General features: G+C 40.2%; 1 protein-coding gene across 1 annotated transcript in view; it reads right to left on the bottom strand.

The window, feature by feature from the left end:
* CPNE8 (copine VIII) overlaps positions 1-21,685 on the bottom strand; it is a 400,491-nt gene extending 378,806 nt beyond the window's left edge. The window contains exon 1 of the mRNA XM_006888207.1: positions 21,503-21,685. Coding sequence (XP_006888269.1) covers positions 21,503-21,639 — 137 coding nt within the window. The 5' untranslated portion in view covers positions 21,640-21,685. The remainder of the gene's footprint in view (positions 1-21,502) is intronic.
* Positions 21,686-21,991: the final 306 nt, after the last annotated feature.

Below are 21,991 nucleotides of genomic sequence, written 5' to 3'. Positions count from 1 at the left end.
TATGTTGTTTCATGAAAATCTTCTGTGTATGCCAATTCCTTCCGATACAGTGATTCAGTATATTCTTTCCATCTTCTTTTAATACTTCCTGGATCATTTCATATTCTGCCTAAAGCATCCTTGATTACAGAAACTCGAGGTTTGAATTTGTTCTTCAGTTCCTTGAGCTTAGACAGCAGTAATTAACAAAACAGCATGGTACTGATACAATGACAGACACACAAACCAATGGAACAGAATTGAGAATCCAGAAATAGACCCAGCTATCTCTGGTCAACTGATATTTGACAAGGAAATCAAAGCTATCATATGGGGAAACAATAATCTCTTCAACCAACTGTGCTGGCAAAACAGGGTTTCCACCTGCAGAAAGCTGAAATAGGATCCACATCTCACACTATACACAAAAATCAACTCAAGGTGGATCAGAGACCTGGGAGTAAAGCCCAAATCAATAAGATTACAAGAGACAAACTGGGATCAAGCTTAGAAGCCCTAGTTGATAGTATAAAGAGACTGCCAAATACAACCAGAAATGCTTAATCTAAAGAGGATAAAACTGATGCACGAGACCTTCTAAACATTAAATCCCTGTGCACATCAAGAACTTTTCCCAGCAGGGTGAAAAGAAAACCTACAGACTAGGAACAAACATTTGGTAATAGCATCTCAGAGAAAAGTCTCACAACAAAAGTTTGCAGAATACTCCTGGGCCTCCAGAAAGAGACCGATAGTCCAATTACAAAACGGGAAAAATACATGGAAAGAATTTTCACAGAGGAAGATAATCGAATGACAAACAGATACATGAAGAAATGCTCCAAATCACTGGCAATGAGAGATGCAAATCAATTCTCAATTCTATGATGTAGGAAACAGTGTTTTATTTTCCCATTCTTGATTCCTTCTTTAATTTGAATGTATGCTTGGATAATGAAGGAATCATAAATCAGGTTTTTCCACAGTTACACTTTGTCACTTTGTGCACAAAATTAAAATCTGCAGGACAAATACACAGTATCGGGAAGGGGGAAAATGTACCAGTCCACAAGAAACCTATTGCTCCATGAATAGGCCAGACCCCCAAACAGCCCTTCTTTCCCTACATGACACTCCAATAGAACCACATGTGTTGCTGAACTCAAGTCACTGTAATTCATTAGAAAGATCTGTCTTCAACACAAATATTTCTTGGATAAATATCTCTTCAAGAATGTTCTCAATTTTTATAAGTTATCTAGGATGCCACAAATGCACATTCTATTACTTCTCTTTTCAGTGGTAGCCATTCCTGATTGAATGAACAATTATCTGTCAATAGTAAGAAAAGTACTTGAGCATGACAGAAATCCTGTGGATGTTAAAGGACAGAGCAAGGTTCAGATCTGTTGTTCATAGCTTTACCACGAGTAGTAGTCAAATTGACTGCACCTAACAACAACATCAAAAGATGAATAACACTGGGAAAATCTGCCAACAGGAACCTCTTCAGCGTACTGAAGAGCAACACTGTCAGTCCGGAGACTAAGGTGAGGCTGATCCAGGCCAATACTTGCTATGCTTAAGAAAGCTGGACAATGCCTAAGGATGATAGAAGGAGAATTGATACCTCTGAGCTGTGGTGCTAGAGAAGAGTCCTGAATATACCATGGACTGCTAGGGAAACAAATAGATTCATCCTGGAGAGGGTGAAACCAGGCTGCTCCTTGGAGGCTTCATCTGACATATTTTGGGCATGTTACAAGGAGGGACCAGTCCTTGGAGAGGGACATAATTCTTGGGAGGGTGGAGGGAAAGTGCAAGAGAGGAAGACCCTTGATGAGATGGACTGATTCAGTGACTAGGGTAATGGAAGTAGGTGTGTCAGAAACAATAATGTTGGTTCAGGATACAGCAGAGTTCAGAGCTGTTGTACATAGGTTTGCTATGAGTCATGAGTGACTCAAAAGCATGTAAAAACAACAACAACAACAATGAAATCATCTTTTATTCTGTTTGAGAACTTTTAAATTAATTCAAAATTATTTTTTTCTTTCTCATTTCTTCACAAATAAAACCAGGAAGAACATTTCATATTCATGTGTGCTAAATGGTAACAGTTTACCTTTTTCCAAAAGTCAACTACTCCACAAAGTTCAGATGTACTTCAGAATCCTTCTAGATACTTCTTCAAGCAGCCAGCACTTATCCACAAGTGACACATGCGATTGTAATCTCAGTATTTTGTACATATATATATATATATCTCAAAAGAGAGAGAGATAAGATGTGGACAAGAAAGTAAAGGAGTAACATAAAAGCAAATGGAAGTAAATACAGGAAAGGAACAGAAAACTATTAATATCAAATGCTGTTCATTTCCAAGATGAACAAAACCATTGATACATCCCTGTTAAGAACAAAAAACTAGAACAGCAACTGCAGAACCTGACATCCTTTGGGAGACTATGAAGTGAAATTAGGACTTGGAAAAAGCAAGAGGTTGATATTAGAAATTTTAATATCCCTTAAAAAAACAATCACTGAGACTTAGGGCCTAAGTTGTTAAAATTCACATACAAAGGCTTAGGAGTCCTTGTCTAGAAAATCATATTTATAGTATGGTAACAAATTCATAATGTGTTGGAATAAATTAAGGGCGTTTTTCCCTAAATTTTCATATTAATAGCCTACTTTATTCTTTTCTTTTTAATTCACTGGTCAGCCAAGTTTTCATGTATTAAAATGAAAGGAAAACCTCGAATATAATAAATAACCTGCCATTGTCTTAAAGTTACACCACTGCTATTTCAGATACCAGCAGGTTCACCCATCATAGACAACTTTCAGTAGAGTTTTCCAGACTAAAACAGGTTAAAAATAAATCTTGTGCAAAAAGAATTCTTTTTTCTTCTTAAAATCAGTCAATGAAAACTTTATGGATCACAAGAGAACACTGTCTGACACAGTGCTGGAAGATGAGTCTCTTTGGCTGGAAGGCATTCAAACTACTAATGGGGAAGGTCTGCTTCCTCAAAACAGAGTAATCACTAATGGCATGGATGGAGTAAAGCCTTAGGGAACTTCATCTGCTGTTAAAGTTTGTATGAAATATGAATCAAGGAAAATTGGAAGTCATCAAAAATCAAAGTCCAACTGCTCGAAAAGGATTAGGTAGCAATAAGCATGAAAATGGCAAAAGTCTGGGCAATGTTTTGTTCCATTATACACGGGACCATCAAGAACTGGCACCAACCCGGGGCAACTAAAAACAAAATTATTCATAAATATATTTCCTTCCACTGAATATGTGCAATGTTCAAGTTGATCAGAGCAAAATATGAAAATCAGTATCTTTAACTACACAAGAGGAATAGTCTATTTAAAAGACATTTTGAGATCATTGTTTTAGGGTGAAAAGTCCTTTGATCTCACTGTCTACTAAACGTATGCTTTTGCCACCTGATGCAGCTAGGCAAGTTGACAATCACAAGATTTCCTGGAGGCAAAGTGTGTCTGCATTTCATTTCATTGTACAGTCCAAAACCATCACTGGTTATCCAGATGAGGGGTTCAACTTCTTATTAGGAACTAAGGCCTAAAGAAAGGGCACACTAGTCAAAGGTCACAAAGTAACAGAAGCAAAATAAATGCTCAGGATCTAGATCACTCTTTGCTGAAGTGTTCCATAAGCAAGAAAATCATCATCAAAAAAGCATTCAAGGGAGAAAATTATTCAATTGAAACAAAGAAACTTAAATACTTTTCAGAAATCTTGAGTCGAAAATCTGGTATCTTTTAGCTAGTATATTTCAAATTTCTTTTGATATCCGTTTTAAAATTCACTCATTTATCAATTAGGAGAAAAGTTTACTAATAGTTTAATACTGATTGTGCATCATTTTCTCATGCCTACAAAGAGGTTTTGGATGAAACTACTGGAATAGAAATCAATTGCAATCAACTTTCTAATATATTTGGTTCCACAATTAATTTGAAAGCTGAGATAGCCAAGACAAGTCAGATAAGAAGCTATGTCAAAAAAAGATAATTAAGACAGGCCCTAAAAATAGAATTATTTTCCTGGTGTAGTTCTAAAGCACGGCTTAGTCTTTCATTTATTCTTGCTTAATTTATCTTTCATATTCTTTCCTTTACAGATAAGAAACATAGGGGAGCTCTGGTGGCCTAGTGGCAAGAAGCTGCACTGCAATCCCAGAGATATGCAGTTCAAATCTACCAGATGATGCTCTGCCGGAGAAGGAGGGGCAATCTCCTCCTGTACCAATCAGATCCAATTTGATGGTACACACACACACACAGAAAACTATAAAATTTTTTTAAAAAAATTAAAATAAAAAAAGAAACGTAAATGACTACTGGAGGCATTAAAGAAGAATGAGTTACTTTCAGTTACTCAGAAAACAACAAATAATGGTGTACTTTCTCTGCAGGAGTACATTGCAAAGAGATTTATAGGAATACCCATAGAATTGTGCACATCAAAGATGAAACAATAAAAGATCTGTCAGCAGTGAAAAAGAGTTAAATTTCTTAGAACATTATAAAACATTTTTATTCTAAGGGTGAGAAGATTTGTTGCTTTCAACAGGGCACTAAAATTCTAACCAAATCTAGTTTGTTATACTGACATCGGAGATAATTCTGATCTCCTATATAAAATAATCAAAGTTAGATACACCATGGACTGAATATCTCATGACTGCTGAAAGAACAAAGAGATAATATCTTGGAGAAAGTGCAACCAGAGTGCTCCTCAAGAGGCCAGGATAGTGAGGCTTCACCTCACATACTTTTGGATATGCTGGTAGAAGCTGTTCCTTGGAAAAGGATGTCATGCTTGGAAACGGAGGGTCAGCGAAAGAGGAAGATTCTCCATTGGATGGACTGGTACAATGACTACTGCAATGGACTCAGATATGTCAGGGATTAGGAAGATGGTGCATGATAAGGCAGAGTTGAGATCTGTTGTTCAGGTTTGCTATGAGATGCACTCAAATGGACAGCACCTAACCACAACCCCCCATGTATACACATGACAGACATGTAGAAAAATATGCATTAACAATTAATAAAGTTGAAAATACTGTCTTTCACAAACTCATGCCCGTCATTCACATAGCTCAGGATAATATGTCAGAATCTTTAGTGTAGAATTCCAAAGAAACTGTCATAAAAAGCAGCCCTAGAATTAGGAATTACTGAAGACCTAGTAGGTTAATGTTGACTTTTCTATTATTTAAAACCAGTAAACTGAAATGATGGGGTTTGAGGTAGATTCTCAACTCCACTAGTCTATCTAAATGTCACACAGCCAATTCCACTTTCCTCTACCTTCCATTCTTCCAAGTCATCAACTTTCCTTAGCCTTTGGGTTCCCTCTCTCATGCTGCCTGCTGACTTCTAGTTAAATTGTCCTCTCATTCCTTAATTTCCCACAGCTACATTCAGTAACTCAGCGTCAGAAGAAAGATAAGAATTGATACTTGGAAAGTAAATAAGAAATTGTTAAACTGATGCCACTTACCTAACATTGCTCTACCCCATAGCTCTCATGGATCAGAGGTCAGCAAAACACAAAAGAAATATTTGGTGATTTGTTACTATAATTGGGTTCCTAGTTTTAGAATTTATTTTTGGTCAATAACAAAATGCTACTGTAGAACAGTCTACTCTTAAAGGCTAAAATAAAGAATTTATCAAGGAATAACACAATGTGGTAGTAACTAGATATAAGACCTCAATCTCAATCTTGAGCTTTACTGGATGTGTAACTTTTGACAAATTCCCAAGGACTAATTATTGGTAGCAGGTGTGGCATCCACTTCCTAAACACACATGCCCCTGGAAACCCTATGAATTTTGATAAATGTCGATCATTATAGAAAGCCTTCAGTTCAGGCCTTTTGTTCATAGGGTCACTATGAGTCGTGTTCGACTCGATGGTCATCAATAACAAAAGGATATGTTAAGTGCTGTATAAAATGTCTGACAAGGTGAGGTTTTTGGCATAAATTTAAATAATAAACACAGCTAATGCTGAAAATTGTCACATTGCTTAATGTCATTAATACATCTTGTTTATATACCTTTATTTTCTAGTAAATACAAATACATACAAGGATATGTCAATGATATTTTGTTGGAGTATTTTTTAATGTTTAAGATAATCAACTGATGATTCCCTCAGACTATCTGAAGCAATAAAAAATAAATATGGCAAATACCTAAATTTAAAAAAAAAAACCAAAACAGTTTGTGTTTATAGCACTGTTAATGTTTCTTGCTGGAGATGGAATTAACACTGATGGCTGTCAAAGCTTGAAAACAGTAAGGTACTATGTGCCAGGCAAGGAACACTGGCCATTTTAGCAAGGCCCTTTGAATCGCATTTTATTATAGGCAATAAATATTTGCCTGTGTGGTCAATGTGCCTCAATGTACATTTTAACACGTCACTCTAACTTGAAAAACTCACCTTAAATGTCACTATTAAAAAATTATTGTGCAGATGTAAATATGTGCCTTCATTCTGAAATGCTGTTATCATAGGGCACATCCTACCTGTCAGGTTTCACCAGGATCATGTATCTAATGACACACGTAAATGGGCAGAAGTGGTGGGAGACCAGGAGAAAATGAGTATGCATTTCCAAATCCACAATCTTGTCATCTGTTTTATTCTACACCAGCCCACCATTTAGATAATATGGCTTTATTTGTAACTCTCGCCTACCTTGTCATGGCTCTCCAAATTGATTATAAATCTCCTCAAGACACAAACACCCCATCTTCTGTGCTGTCTACATTACATACAATAATAAAATCATGAGTAATGAGGACAAATTGTTTTTCCTACAATAAGCATTGTGCAGAGCACTTTACAGACTTTATTTCATTTTACTACTTCAACAATCCTATAAATTGGGCTTTCAAATCATTTGTTACTGATTGTTGTTGCTGTTGTTGTTGTGTGCTGTCTAGTCAGAACCCACCCAAACTGATAATATGGTGGGTTTTGTGAGATAGTTAATTGCATGAGAGGAGACTGTCCATTCTTCTCTCGTGGAACAGCGGGGGGACTTGAACTGTGTGCCTTCAGGATTATAGTGCATGAGGGCATGAGATTCTAAATGTTTAAAAATATTAACCAAAATAGTATTTAAAAAAAAAAACACAAAAATTGCATTTAAAGACATCTGTTTGACTCTTAAGGAGGGACTGGTCCTTGGAGAGTGACATCATGTTTGGGAGAGTGGAGGGACGGCGCAGGAGAGGAAGATGCCGGATGAGATGGATAGATTCTGTGAGTGGAGTGGTGGGAATGAATGTGTTTGAGACAGCGAGGTTGGCACAGGATAGAACAGCATTTAGGGCTCTTACATAGGGTCGATATGAGTCGCAAACGACTCAGTGGCACATAACAACAACAACAACAACATACTCTGTTACCCCAAATTTTCATTACTCTGTAAATGTGACTTTCTGACAGGAAAGAAAGTATTAAGAAAAGTGCAAAGACAAGTTTCACCTTACTCTGCTTATTTTAAAATTAATAGGGAAGAAATAAGCAAAACAAAGTACTGCCTTACATAAAACATTAACAGCCCTTTAAGAAGTTAGCTCAATAAAAGCTCCAAGTCTAGAAATCTCTACCATTAAAAGTAAAACAGAGATGTTGTCAAACGCCAAATGTTGTCAAAAGTAACCTTTACCAAGATGACTGTTACATCTTTCTTCCGGTTTCAGCCACCAATCTGTGGGTTTGAACCACCTGCATTGAAGTTAACAGCTAAATACTGAATAACTGTGTAATAAGGACTTATCATTAAGTGATACATAGATCTCCATGGGGTAAAGATGAGCAATCTTCTCTCATTTGATTAACTGCTCTGAAAGCCAACTAGAGGGTGAGCTATGAGTTTATTGCAATTCAATGGCACATAATAACAATAAAATGCATAGATACATAAACAGAAAAAGGAATATTCACACACACACAAATACATGTAGTTGTGTATCTGTACATAAATGGCTAACTTACACACATTGAAACAGAACTGATCCAAGGCTGACCCTGTAAAAAGTTCCTGAGGCTGTAAATCCCATAGGAGAACACTGCCCATCTTAACTCTTAGGAGTAGTTGGTAGATCTGAACTCCCAGAGAGACGCAATATTAGAGGAAGCAGCATAACTACCTACAACTATGCCACCAGAACTCCTTATATCTAATATCTATCTACCTAGTCTTCCATCTATTTATTGTTGTTGTGTGCCGTCAAGTCAGAACCAACCCATAGTTAATTCTCCTGAGGGTTTTCAAAGGCAATAACTTTCATAAGAAGAAACTGCCCATCTTTCCCCCCACAGACAGGTGATGGGTTTGAACCACATGCGTTTCAGATTGCAGCACAACATCTTACCATTAGATCACCAGAGATATATATGTGGAAATTATTAAATACTATCATTAATATCACATGCAAGCAAGATCCTGCTGATGATTATCGAAAAACAACTGCAACAGCACATCAACAGAGAACTGCGAGATGTGCAGGCTGGGTTTAGAAGAGGCCACGGTACTAGGGATATTATAGCTAATGTTAGATAGATCTTGGCTGAAAACAGAGTACCAGAGGAATATATATTCGTGCTTCCTTAACATGCAAGTGTATTTGACTGTGTGAACCACAACAAACTGTGGCTAACTCTGAGAAGAATGGGAATCCCAGACACTTGATTGTGTTCATGTGAAACTGAAACTTGGATCAGGAGGCAGTCGTCGGTACAGAGCAAGGAAACACTGCCTGGTTCAAAAACGTAACGGGTGTGAACGACGGACATGTCCTGTCTCCATACCTTTTTAATCTGTATGCAGAGCAGATCATCTGGGAGGTTGGGTTCTATGAGGAGCAATGTGTCATTGGGATTGGAGAAAGGTTAATCTACAACCTGCATTACGCTTATGACACAACCCTGCTTGCAAAAACCAAGGAGGACCTGAAATGCCGGCTGCAGGTCAAGGGCTGCAGCCTTCAATATGGACTGAAGCGCAACATCAAGAAAACAAAGATTCTCACCACTGGGTCAACTGGCAACTTCATGATAAAAGGAGAAGAGACTGAAATTTTTAACAGCTTCAGCTTGCTTGGCTTCACAATCAACACTTAGTACCAAAAGCTAGGAAATAAAAAGACAAATTGCACTGGGAAAATTTGCCGTCAGAGATTTCTCCAGAGTACTGAAAAGCAATGATGTCAGTCTAGAAACTAAGGTGTACCCATGGTCTTCACAATTATTTGCTATGCATCAGATGGCTGAACAATGACTAAGGATGACAGAAGAATAATAGATAGATGTCTTTTAGTTGTGGTACTGGAGAAGAATCTTGAACACAGGATGGCTTGCCAAGAAAAAAACAGGTCTGTCTTAGAGAGGGTGATACCAAGTTTCTCCTTGGTGGCAAGGTTTTGTTTTTTTGTGAGTTTTTTGTTTTGCTTTGTTTTACTTTTTTTTAGACAAGAGTTTTGAAGCTCCATTTCACATATTTTGGGCATGTTGCCAGGAGGACAATATGCTTGGAAGAGCAGAGGGACAGCACAAGAGAGGAAGACCCTGGATGAGATGAATTGACTCAGTGACTGGGGTAATAGGGGTTAGTGTATCAGGGACAATGAAACTGGTTTAAGATAGTGCAGAGTTCAGAACTGCTGTATATAGGGTCTGTGGAGTCACAAGTGACTCCAGAGCCCATAACAACAACATTCATAAAACAAGGGTAACAAGTGACTAAACAATCACTTTACTTAACAATCAGATCACAAATTCCTGATACAAGCCCCTATGTAAGCCAGTACCAGGACACCATTTAAAAATATTTCCCTAAAATCTGATAGAGCAGTTCTATTCTTTAAATCATCACACCCCTATGAATCAGAATTGCCTCTTTTGCAATGAGTAAATATAGATAACCCAGATCAAACTATTATGGACACGTTGTTGTATACCCTCAAATCATAACTGATTCATAGTTGAGCCACTAGTTGGTTTTCAGAGGCTGTAAATCACCTAGGAGGAGATGGGCCATCTTTGTCCCACAGAGCAGCTGGTGGTTCGAACCATGTGCCTTTGGATTGGTAGCATACCTCGTGACTCACTAGGTCACCAGAGCTCCGTAATCATGTCCACAGCCTCATCAAACAAACAAACTAGCCAATCGTCCAGTCAATACTAGCTTATAGCACCCATGCAGGGCAGAGCAGAATTAAAACAGCAGATTCTCCAAAGGTAAAAAATCTTTACAGAAATAGTCTGCCACAGTTTTCTCCTGCACAGCAGCTAGTAGATCCAAACTGCCAACAATAAAGCAATAAAGCACTTAACCACTGGGCCATTAGAGTTCTTACTTATGAAACCGGTAATGAAAATGTTTAGCAGATATAACAAACAATAGGGGAACCTGTTAGAAGCTCAGGTTCCTGGAACTCTGACCCAGATTTCAATTCAGTAGATCTGATGTGGGGGCTGAGAGTTTATATTTTATCAAGAAAATCTATCAGTAATAGATAATCCTGTTAGAAAACTCCAGGATAAAAACATTTACTGGCTACCCACACTATATCAAGTTCAGAATACATGAATGTGAAAGAGACAAAACTTGCCTACATACCCCAAAGAAACCATAACCGCTACCCAAACAGATACATGCACACCTATGTTTATCCCTGCTTTGTTCACAGTAGCAAAAAGTTGGTAACAACCTACGTGCCCATCAACAAATGAATGGCTAGAGAAGCTGTGGTATATTCACACAATGGAATACTATGCTGCATTGAAAAACAAGGAACTCACGAAATATTCAAAATGGGTGACGCTGGAGGACATTATGCTGAGTGAAATATCTCAGTCACAAAAGGACAAATATTGCATAGTGCCCCTGTTGTGAAATGGGACTAGGATCGGGGTTGGGGGGAGACTGAGAAAGATGGGTTAAATAATGTATACTGCATTGCAACAGATGAGGGAGAGAACTGTTTAAAAGGGATATATGATTAGGTATTATTGTCATGACAGGAGTCCAGAATGAAGACAGCACAGTTGAGTGGACCTGGGAGGAGGGATTGTAGAATAATGAAAGGATTTTTATTTTACTTTTCAAAGAGAAAAGCGAACTGGGGGAAGGTTGGACAGAGAGAAAAGTGCAAAAGAATGAATGGAAATCCAAAATCTGTGTTAATTTTCATTAATAATAATTTTAAAAAAACTTGTCCACAAGGAAAAGGCAAAGAATTGTAATATATATATATGTTACTGATAAATACCAACTCTTTGGAGATTACAGAAAAACTTGGGAAAGGTGGTATGTATGGACGACATTTGATCCGAGTCTTGAAGAAGGAGCACAGTCTAATCACAAGAGAAGGACAGTAGAGAAAGAAAAGAAGGCAAGTTCAAGGTAGAGAGAGCAGCGTGTGCACAGCTACAGAGTTTTGGACACTGGAGTAAAAGCACTGTGTTGGGACCATAAGTACCCACGCTGTGTAGACATTTATTCAGCATGGATTTAAAAGTTAGTCACTAGGGATCCTCATGATTCAACCTAATCAACCTGAAACCTATAAACTGGTATAAGATACTGAATGCAAGACAACAAACAGCAACTCACTGTCTACAAGTCAGAACTGACTCATACCAGATTCTCCAGCAGGCTCTCAGAGGCTGTAAATCACAGGGGAAGAGACTGCCCATCTTGAGGAGGCGCTGGTGGATCCAACTGCCTGACTCTGAGTTGGGAGCACAGCTCCTTCTCCACTAGGCTACCAGAAAACTAGTTAATGAGTAGAAGAGAAGTCTATGAATAAGAGCATGACTCTAAATACAGTGAAATCTACCGGTCTTCCTACATACTGTGTTTGTTGTTTTAATTATCCAGTGCTACCAATATCACAAATGAATGTTGTTGTTATGTGCAGTCGAGTCGTTTCCGACTCATAGCGACCTATGCACAACAGCTCTAAACCCTGCTCTATACTGCGCCAACCGCACCGCCTCTGACACACCCACCCCGATTACCCCAGTCACCAAATCAATCCATCTCATAGAGGGTCTTCCCCTCCTGCGCTGTCCCTCCACCCTCCCAAGCATGATGTCCCTCTCCAAGGACCCGTCCCTCCTGGCAACATGCCCAAAGTATGTCAGACGAAGCCCCAGAATCTTTGCCTCCAAGGAGTAGCTTGGTTTAATCCTCTCCAAGATGAATCTGTTTGTTTTCCTGGCAGTCCATGCTACATTCGGTACCCTTCTCCAGCACCACAGCTCAAAAGCATCCACTCTCCTTCTGTCCTCCCTAGTCATTGTCCAACTCTCTGATGCATAACAACCGATTGCAAATACCATGACCTGTATCAGGCGCACCTTAGTCTCCAGAGAGACACTGTTGCTCCTGAGTACCTTTGAGAGGTCCCTAACAGCAGACTTTCCTATCGGGATACGCTTTTTGATTTCCTGACTGCTGGTACCAAGAGAGTTGACTGTGGAGCCGAGCAAACTGAACCTGTGAACACTTTCAATCTCTTCGTCATCCATCCTGACGCTGCCAATTGGTCCAGTGGTGAGAATCTTTGTCTTCTTGACATTGAGCCTTAGTCCATACTGAAGGCTACAGTCCTTGACCCTTCGCAGCAAGTGCATGAGGTCCTCCTCAGTTTCAGCAAGCAAGGTTGTGTCATCTGCAAAACGCAGATTGTTGATAGATCTTCCACCAATCCTGATGCCACAATTCTCCTCATAGAGCCCAGCCTCTCGGATAATCTGCTCTGCATACATGTTGAAAAGGTATGGAGACAGGATGCATCCCTGGCGTACACCCTTCCCTATTTTGAACCATGCAGTGTTACCCTGCTCTGTTCTGACAGAGTATAGGTTTCGTATTAGCACAATTAAATGTTCTGGGATTCCCATTCTTCTCAGAGTCAGCCACAGTTTGTTATGATCCACACAGTCAAATGCCTTAACAAATATAAACATGTTTTCTCACAGCCAAGGAAGATATATCTGAATTTAGGGTACAGTCTCTTAGGGAAGGTTTTCTCTGACAACTCTGGAGAAAGGGCCTTGTCGTGTCCCAGGTGGATTACTTGGAGATTTTCATGTATTACAGTACACTTGTGACAACATCCATTTTTTGGTTACTACTTCATTCTTATGTTTCAGAAAAAATCGAATCTAGATATAGCCATGGTCTTCAGAATTACTTGCTATGCATCAGAGAGCTGGACAATAATAAGGATGATAGAAGAATTTATGCCTTTGACCTGAGGTGCTGGATTAAAATATTGTACAATAAACCACCACGAGAACAAACAGGTCTGTCCTAGAGAGGGTGAAAGCAACCTCCTCATTTCAGGCAGGATTTTGAAGCTCCATCTCATATACTCTGGGCATGTGGCCAGAAGGGACCTGTCCTTAGAGAAGGGCATCATGCTTGGAAGGGTGGAGGGTCAGGGTCAGTGCAGGAGCGGAAGACCAAGGATGATTGACTCAGTGACTCAAGAAATGGGTTTAGGTCTGTTAGAGATGATGAAATTGGCTCAAGATAGTGCAGAGTTCAAAGCTATTGTACACAGAGATGCTATTAGTCACAGACGACTCCATGGCACATAACAACAACAACAATAATCCTGTCTCATAACATAAAAAAGGCAACTCATTCTCAAATGGAATTATAACTAGAGTAGGAGATGGTTTTTGTTGTTCTTGTTAGGTTTCCTCTAGTTGAGCACGACTCTTAAGAGACTCTACGGAGAATAGATCTAAACTTTGTCCTATCCTGTGTCAAATTCACAGTCTCTGACACACTCAAGCTCATAGCTGCAGTCACTGTTAATCCATCTGGTTGAGGGTCTTCCTCCCTTTCCTCCACCTTTCTAAGCAGTGTTCCTCTCAAAGAAATACCCTCTCTTAGCAACATATCCAGAGAATGGGAGAGAAAGCCCCAGTAACATGTAAAAAGAAAGGGAAATGAAGCTTTATAACTTTGCCTCCACGGAGCACTCTGGCTGCACCTTTTCTAAGTCACGTGCTTGTTCTGTTGGCAGTCGACGGGATATTCAATACTCTTCTCCAACACCACAGTTCAAAGACATCAATTCTTCTGTTAGCCTTATTCATTGCCCAGCTCTCAGATGCACAGCCAGTGACTAAAAAAACCATGCTCTGAGTCAAGTACACCTTAGTCGTCAACATTGCTGCAGACTTAGCCAGTGTGAAGCATCTCCTGATCTCCTGGCTGCTGGTAAAAAGTGTACTGATGAGGGAGCTCTCGTGGCCTAGTGGCAAGAAGGTGCACTGCAATCCCAGAGGAAAGTGGTTCAAATCCACCAGGTCCTCTGCTGGAGAAGGCGGGGCAATCTCCTTCTGTACCAGTCACATCTGATTTGACAGTACACACACAAAAATAAGAAAATTAAACAATTTTTTTTAAAGTGTACTGATTGTGGATCCAAGTAAGATTGAGTTGTTTATATTTTTAATATTTTCTCTATCATAATGTTGCCTATCAGTGCAGTGATGAGGATTTTTTGCTTTCATGACATTGAGATGCAATCCATGTTGAAGGCTGCAGTGTTTAACCTTCTGCAGCAAGTGTCAAGACTTCCTCATTTTCAGCAAGCAACGTTGTGTTATATGCATAACAAAGGTTATTGATGAATCTTCATCTAATCTGATGACATATTTTTCTTCCTAGAGTCCAGTTAATTACATGCTCAGCATACAGATTGAATAGCTATGGTGAGAGGATACAACACTGACACACACTTTTCCTACTTTTAAAACATGCAGTGGTCCCTGGCCTATTGGTGCAATAACTTCTTGGTCTAGGTATAGGTTTTGCACAAACCAGTCCCTTTGTGGAGAGGCCAACATGCCTCACTCACACAGTTCCAACCTTCTACATAGTCCTCTACACTAGCAAAGCCATATAGAGAAACAAACTCCTCATCTGGTAGTCTTTGTTTCTAGCCAGGATCTATCTGACATCAGCAAAGATATCCTCCCATCACAGGTTCCTCTAACTCCAGCTTGAAATTCTAGCAGTTCTCTATGTAGTATTGTAGAAATCTTCGAAGGATCTTCAGCAGTATTTTACTCAATGTGATGTCAATGATACTGTCTGATAATTTCCACATTCTGTTGAGATCCTGCTCCTATACCCTATTTTCTGACTGAAGAATTCCAAAAGGCAGACAGTATTTATTCTTTTTTTTTTTTTTTTTAAATCTTTCTCTGTCCTCTTTAGTTTAAACTAAAGGGTTTTCTGCTATGGTAGCTAGTTAGATCTATATCAACTGCAAGTTTAATCTAACAAAAGACTGTGCAGCCACAACCTGGGTGAAAATTCTAGAACAAGAGTTCTTAGTTTGTGTAACAGAAATTTTAACCTTTTTTTAAGGTCCATTTTATTTTATTTTTTTAAGGTCCATTTTATTTTAGACCGTTCATTTTTAAGGCAGTCTCTTTGCTCCCGCATTTTTTATTAAATTTTATTTTATTAATTTTAATGAACATTTACAGAGCTTTTGGATTTCCATTCATTCATTGTTGCACTTTTTTCCCTGTCCCCTCCTCCCCCCAGTTCGTTCCTCTCTTCAAAAAGCAAAAGAAAAACTCCTTCATTGGTATACAATCCCACCCACCCCACCCCAAATGCACTCCATTACTGTAAGCAGCAAACAGAAACCACAATGCTACTTACTTCAAGATCTTTCTTAGAAATCTCATCACTGGCAGGTTATCTTGATTCATGTTCTACTTTCCACCAAACAGCTGAACATATTTTGCCACTGCATAAAAAGCATCATCCCTTCTGCCATTGTCTAATTACACATTCATCATTTCCTTTTAAGGCCTTGCCAGAAGTGCATTTAACATCTACATTTCTAGCAACATTCTACTGCTGGCACTATATGTATTCCCTAAGACAACAGACAGCAACTGTCCTTATACTCTCTCCACTTCTCCTGACTGAGCTCACCAGAACTGCCTGTCGCCTGCAGAATTCCAACAGTCTTTCCAAGGGAAGCCAGGCTATTGCCACTGTACACCGTAAAACTCTTCCAGCTCTAATCATCACCCAATTGCAAAAGCTTCTACCTTCCCATCAAATTGGTGGGGTGAAGGAAATGTGAAGGAATTTTGTAAATAAATTAGAGTAAAAATAAATAAATAAAAACAGAAACCAACAAAAGCTTCTACCTTTTAGGTATTTGTTCAAACAGAATTTCACTCTTTTTCTTTTCTTTCTTTTTGCATTTTTAAATTTTATGTGGTTTAGGTGAAAGTTTATAAAGCAAATTATTCTCCCATTTAGTGATTGAGACATTTTTCTAGGAGATTAGTGGAGTTTCCACAATGTGTCAGAGGCCTCCTCATTTCCACTTTGAGTGCTTTCATTTGCTCAGATTTCCTGCCTGCTCTTGCTTCCTTAACTTCGTTTTTTTTTTTTTTTCTGAAAAGCACGCTCCTCCTGGATATCAGTGTCCACTTTTTAGGTCTGTCTCTTAGGTAGGGGCTTCAGTTCTAAATTAGAAAGTATCTAAAGGTCATATTCTTGGAGGCTCCTCTGGTCTTCTTTAGAGCAGTAAGTCTGGTCTTTTTATGAATCGGAATATTTTCCCACATTTGTCTCTCATGGTATCTGGAATCTTCTATCAGAGATATTGTTGCTGGTAGCCAGACACCATGTAGTGTGGTTTGTTTGGGGTTTTTTTTTTAAGTTATTGGAGGTTGTGGTTCTTATGATCCATTAAAACTCTGATCTGTTTGGTTTCTTGAGATTTTCTTTCTTCACTCTTTGCTCCTGACAGAAAGAGACTCATAGTTTTAACTTAAATGACTATTTGCAAGCTTTTAAGCCTCCAGTCACCACTTACTGAAGTGAAATGTAGAACACCGAATTTATCATTTATGTTAAACCATCTGATCTAGAAGTCCCCAAAGACTGGGATCTTCAAGCCTAGTATCTCAGTCCTGGGAGGTATGTAATTATATCTAGCTTCTCATAACTAGTAACACCTCTTCTGTTACCATTTTCTGTCTTAGATATTTAGAGCTGCTAGAACTAAGAATGTGTCCAATGCATTAATGGTTGATAACCCAATGCGGACAGAGAGCGGGGTGGAGCTCCCTGATTAAAACAAGCTTGGAAGCAGGAGTGGCATCCACTTCCGTAACAGCTAGTCTCTGGAAACCCTATGAACCTGGAGAGAGGATGAGAAACACCCAAGCGCTGAGGACTCTCCTTCATAGGTCTCTTAACAACAGCAGCAACATAACTAAGAAACATTACAGGTGGATGGCTTTAAGGAGATTGTCCATCTTTCTCCCAATGCGCCACTGGTGGGTTTAAACCACAAGAGAGGTGTGGCCACTAGATTAGCAGTACCACTCCCTATGCACTAGGCCACCAAGGCACTGCTCTGAATTCAGAGCACCAGCTCCAAGGGAAAGTTGTGTCTCTGTAGGTTCTACAAGTAGGTCCTTATTTTTTCAGCTTGTTTTCTGTTTCCTTGGAGATCCCCTGTGTCTCAGCACCTGTGTTACCTCATTTCTCTTCTGCTTATTTAATAATTTTATATCTCAAAAGAGATTCACTAATGACATCCTCTACATTAATCTTTCCTTACTAACATAGTCAAAACAACCCATTCCCTAGTGGAATTATAACCACAGGCAATGAGATTAGGATTTACAACACACATTTCTGGGGGCATGTAATTCAGTCTATAGAAACCTGTCCACTATGAAACCTCCAGTTACACTGCTCTTTCTCTAATCCAAGGGAGCTCAGGTAGCACAGTTCATAGGGTAAGGGCTTGAACTGCTCACTGTAAAGTAGACACTCTTTGACAGTTCAACTCCACCAGGAGTTCCTCTTGGAAAAAGCAGGCAATCTCCTCTCCTTCGGTGTATGGCCTCAGAAATGTTCTGGAGGGTCAACTATGAGTCAGTCTCAAATCAATGGCAATAAGAGATACGCAGAACTTTGTAAACTGTTATACTTCCGTTTTGAGAGTTTTTTAATCTAAATATGATCCTCTTAAACTTTATCTCTTCTTGGGAGTGTACTCCCAGAGCATTCAGTTCCATCCACCGGGATCCCCTCCCTCCCTATGTGTGTGTGTGGGTCGGGGGGTTTGTCTTACCTCTGCATTTAGTTTTCTTTTCCATAAATGCAATAGTATGTTCCCAACCCAATATGACATTTTCATAGAGGAGAATTCTCTTAAATTACTAGAGTTTTGCATTATGCTCAGCATATAAAAAAAAAAGCACCCAAACACTTGATGAGTAAATAGATTATTTCCATGCATTATATTTTACTTCCAACTTCAGTTGTTGACTCTTCTCACTTCCCCCAGACTGAATACAAAAACCAAAGAGCTTAAAAAAAATTACATTAACTATGAAGTGTAAAAGATGGTTATGGAAAGGTATCCCACCTCTTCTGGGGTTCTTTTTTTAGGTATTTGCAAATCATCAAAGCTCTCTGACAGGGTAAGGCAAGGAAATCTCTTCCCCTGCTGGTGCTCATTAACAGCTCATTCTCACTGAGGAGTTGTCCCTCCTGTGGGTTTTCAGAGGCAGTAAATCCCACAGAGGAAAACTGCCTGACCTTCTCCCAAGGAGCCATTGGTGGATTCAAACCACCCACTGTTGTGTTGGCAGTACAACCCTTTATCCACTAGGGCACCAGAGCTCCCTTGCGCTCATCAGTTAAGCTGAGAACAAGAGGAAGGAGCTGCAACTGTTTCTTCTGTTGGACAGTGAAATACCTACAAACATTCTAGGAAATAAGCTCTTAAGCTAGGAAGGAAAAAGAAAAATCCAATCAGGGAGCAGGGATCCCAAGGCTGATTCTGCATTTGCCTTCTTTAAGCAATTTACTTCATTTCTTAAAAGATAAAATATGTACAGAATTCCTTACTAGAATTATTTCCGCTACATTTATTCAACAAGTATGGTTTGTAATAATATAATAGCTAATATTCTTGAGTATTTTCGTTTTGTAGGCACTTTTCACACATTTTTTCCTAGTAAACTCTGATAACACTATATAAATACCATAATTATCTAATTTTTGAGATAAGGAAGCTTAGAGAGATTAAGTAAGAACTTGCTATGAGGTAACAAAAATAAGTCACAAAGCCAGATTTTGTGCCTTGGTCTCTAATGCCAAAGCCTTCAAGCTACACTACTTCCATTGGTCACAAGGTTCCATTTTCAAACATACAAAATTAAAAGTCACCCACCTTTTCATGAATCACTCAACTATAGTGTTTTAAGGTAGGGGTTGCAATCAACGGTGTGAATGTACAATCTGTTGAATAGAGAAACGAACTGCGATATATATGCAAATCTTCACCCAAACCACAATTTAAAACAACTACTGAATCTATTCAAAAGATACTAATTTAAGTATGTATCTCTTGCCCACATGATACTTGTTACATTAAACTGACCAAGGAATAAACTGTAATCTGAATTGACAGCAACACTGATGGCCTAGGAGATGTTTGACACTAGAAGTATCTGGGCTTTCTTTCAGGATTGTTTTCTATTGGAAAGCTTCATAATTACTAACAAAACTGTAAGGCATTAGTATTTAAAACAGTAAACTCTAGGGTCTGAGGTAGCAAACTGAAACAAAATAACTTAAGTCAATTCACTTAAGGATCCTATCACACAGCAAACAAATATCAAAATAAATGAGTTTAAATAAACTGTGGGTCCTTTTGGTGGAAAGACAAGTTTAGCTGTAATTTCTTCATTACCCTTATGTGAATTTGAGATTTAATTTGCAACATTGTTCAATGTTCAATGGCCAGACAGACCACTAAAACACATGTCATTCAGACTCTGCAGAAGGTTCAGCAGAGGATAAAAAAACACTTGTAGGACGCTGAGCAATGTATTTATATATATATATAATCAATAAATTCCCTGTAGCACCCAAAGTTAGTTTCAGAGAAGAAAAGACTTAGAGATTAATGGCCAAAGAGTTTTGCTTCATTGTACATAGCTTTACCTATTCAACTGCCAGGTTTCAGGCAGCACTAACAGCAGTGCTTGCAGTAGGCAAGAGAGTTTAATGTCAGCTATTATAATCAGCACTATTATTTCCACATCTGAGGTCAGCCTTAAAAGGAAGCAAGTACTTATGTGATATAGTTTTAGGGACAGCTAAAGGCTTGACTCTCTCCTTCAATAACACCTCCACTGAGGTGGTTAGTGCTTGGAATGCCACAAAAAAGAAATTGATTCCTTTGGCTTCGGGCTTAGTTTTGTGAAAACGCAAAATCAAGTACCACAGGGTTGGTGGCATTTTCAGCTGTAGTACTTATTTACATCGAAAATTACCCATGTTTAATAGATTCTTAGAGACAGGTTTTGCGAGGGATAGGAAGGGGAGGATTTCAGGGTATCAAAACATCTTAGAAGAATACATTTAATAGAGGGTTTTCCACTAAGAAATCAAAATATGCAAACAAGGCATATGCTTGGAGAGATGTTGACTCTGGAGCCAATAAAACGGGTAAATTCTGCCTCTGTTTCTGTTGCCATGATCAGTAATTTAGTGTACTCCTCCAGTCTCCTCAAAATCTTGCACGATGTAACAATTACTTCCAATAATTGTATAAAGAAGTATAAAGTATACAATTGATTTGTTAGTAAAAAGTATAAATAAACCGGTTATTAAAATGACTGGTTTTATTTATACAGAAACTGGCCTACATAGCGTCAGGAAAAGGAGTTTGAAATGCACAGTCCCTGAGCAGGGTAGTTCAGGCAGTTCCAAGTACCTCCTGAAATGTGTGCACCGTCAGGCAGAAAGTCGTGACTTTCCAGATCTTAGGTAAGGCAAAGAATCTTCTGCAAGGAGGGCTGGTGCCAAAATCCTACTACACAGGCGGCAGGGAAAGGGGGGAAAGCCCGGAATGGTAGGGGCGAGGGAGCCGCTGGATGACTCCGGGAAGTGGGTGGGAAGAGGCCGCGGAGATTCGAGCCAACGCGGCTGCAGCTCGTTTGCACACACCTAGCGGAGGGAGTTCCGGAGCCCTGCGTGCAGCGGACAGCGGTCACAAGGGCTTTTGGCAGCCCTGTCCCTTCCGATTCCCGTCAGCGCCCAGTCACCCAACTCGGGTTTGGGAAGTAAAAAAGGTCTCGTAAATGGGCGCGGTGGCCAGGGAGCTCCCAGCTGAGTCACAGCCCAAAGAACTTTTAAGGCATTTGCCAAAAAGAAAAGCCAAAGAGTCCCGGAGCCCACCACACGCTCACCTGCCCCCCACGCGCACCCGCGGCGCCCAAGCCAGCCCACAGCTGGGGTGCTGCCCACTCAACGCGCAACTTCTCCTCCTCCGCAGCCCCTCGGGGTCACCCTAGCGCTTGGTAAGCGCTCCCGCGCGGAGAAGAGGGAGCGGAGAGGAAGGGCTGCGTCCTCACCTGCAGGACACCGACACCTCCACCCGCGTGGCTGGGATGGCTGCGCTCAGCTGGTTCAGGTCCCCGATGCCCGCAGTGCTGGTGTACCGACTGTCCATCTTGGGTGGCGGCGCGATGCACTTGCCGGGGGCCCACATCCAGAGCTCGGGCACACTGAGGGCTGGGAGCCTCGCTCCGGACCGACGGGGAAGGGGTGAGGGTGGAGGCAGAGGAAGGGGGCGGAGGCAGCGCGCGGGAAGGGGCGGGCGGGAGGAGGTGGCCCTGCGCGCCGAGCCTCGGGGGACCCGCGAGCCGGTCCTGGGCGAGGCCAGCGCAAGCGCCGGGGCAGTGGGGTGCCCCGCGGCCCCGCCCCCTCCTCGCGGCAGGGGTCCCTCCCCGCAGGCTCCCGGGAGACTCTGCAGACCCCCACAGACAGCCCCGCAGGGTGGGTGGAGAGCCAAGCCCCCAGGGCTTACACAACACTCTAGGTTCTGTCTCACCCTCTAGTCA

Source organism: Elephantulus edwardii, unplaced genomic scaffold (assembly GCF_000299155.1).
Source record: "Elephantulus edwardii isolate Elephantulus edwardi_28Jun2011 unplaced genomic scaffold, EleEdw1.0 scaffold00065, whole genome shotgun sequence".
In the NCBI taxonomy this organism is placed as follows: Eukaryota; Metazoa; Chordata; class Mammalia; order Macroscelidea; family Macroscelididae; genus Elephantulus; species Elephantulus edwardii.
The sequence above is the reverse complement of the archived record's forward strand: the minus strand, read 5'-3'. Positions and strand labels throughout refer to the sequence as shown.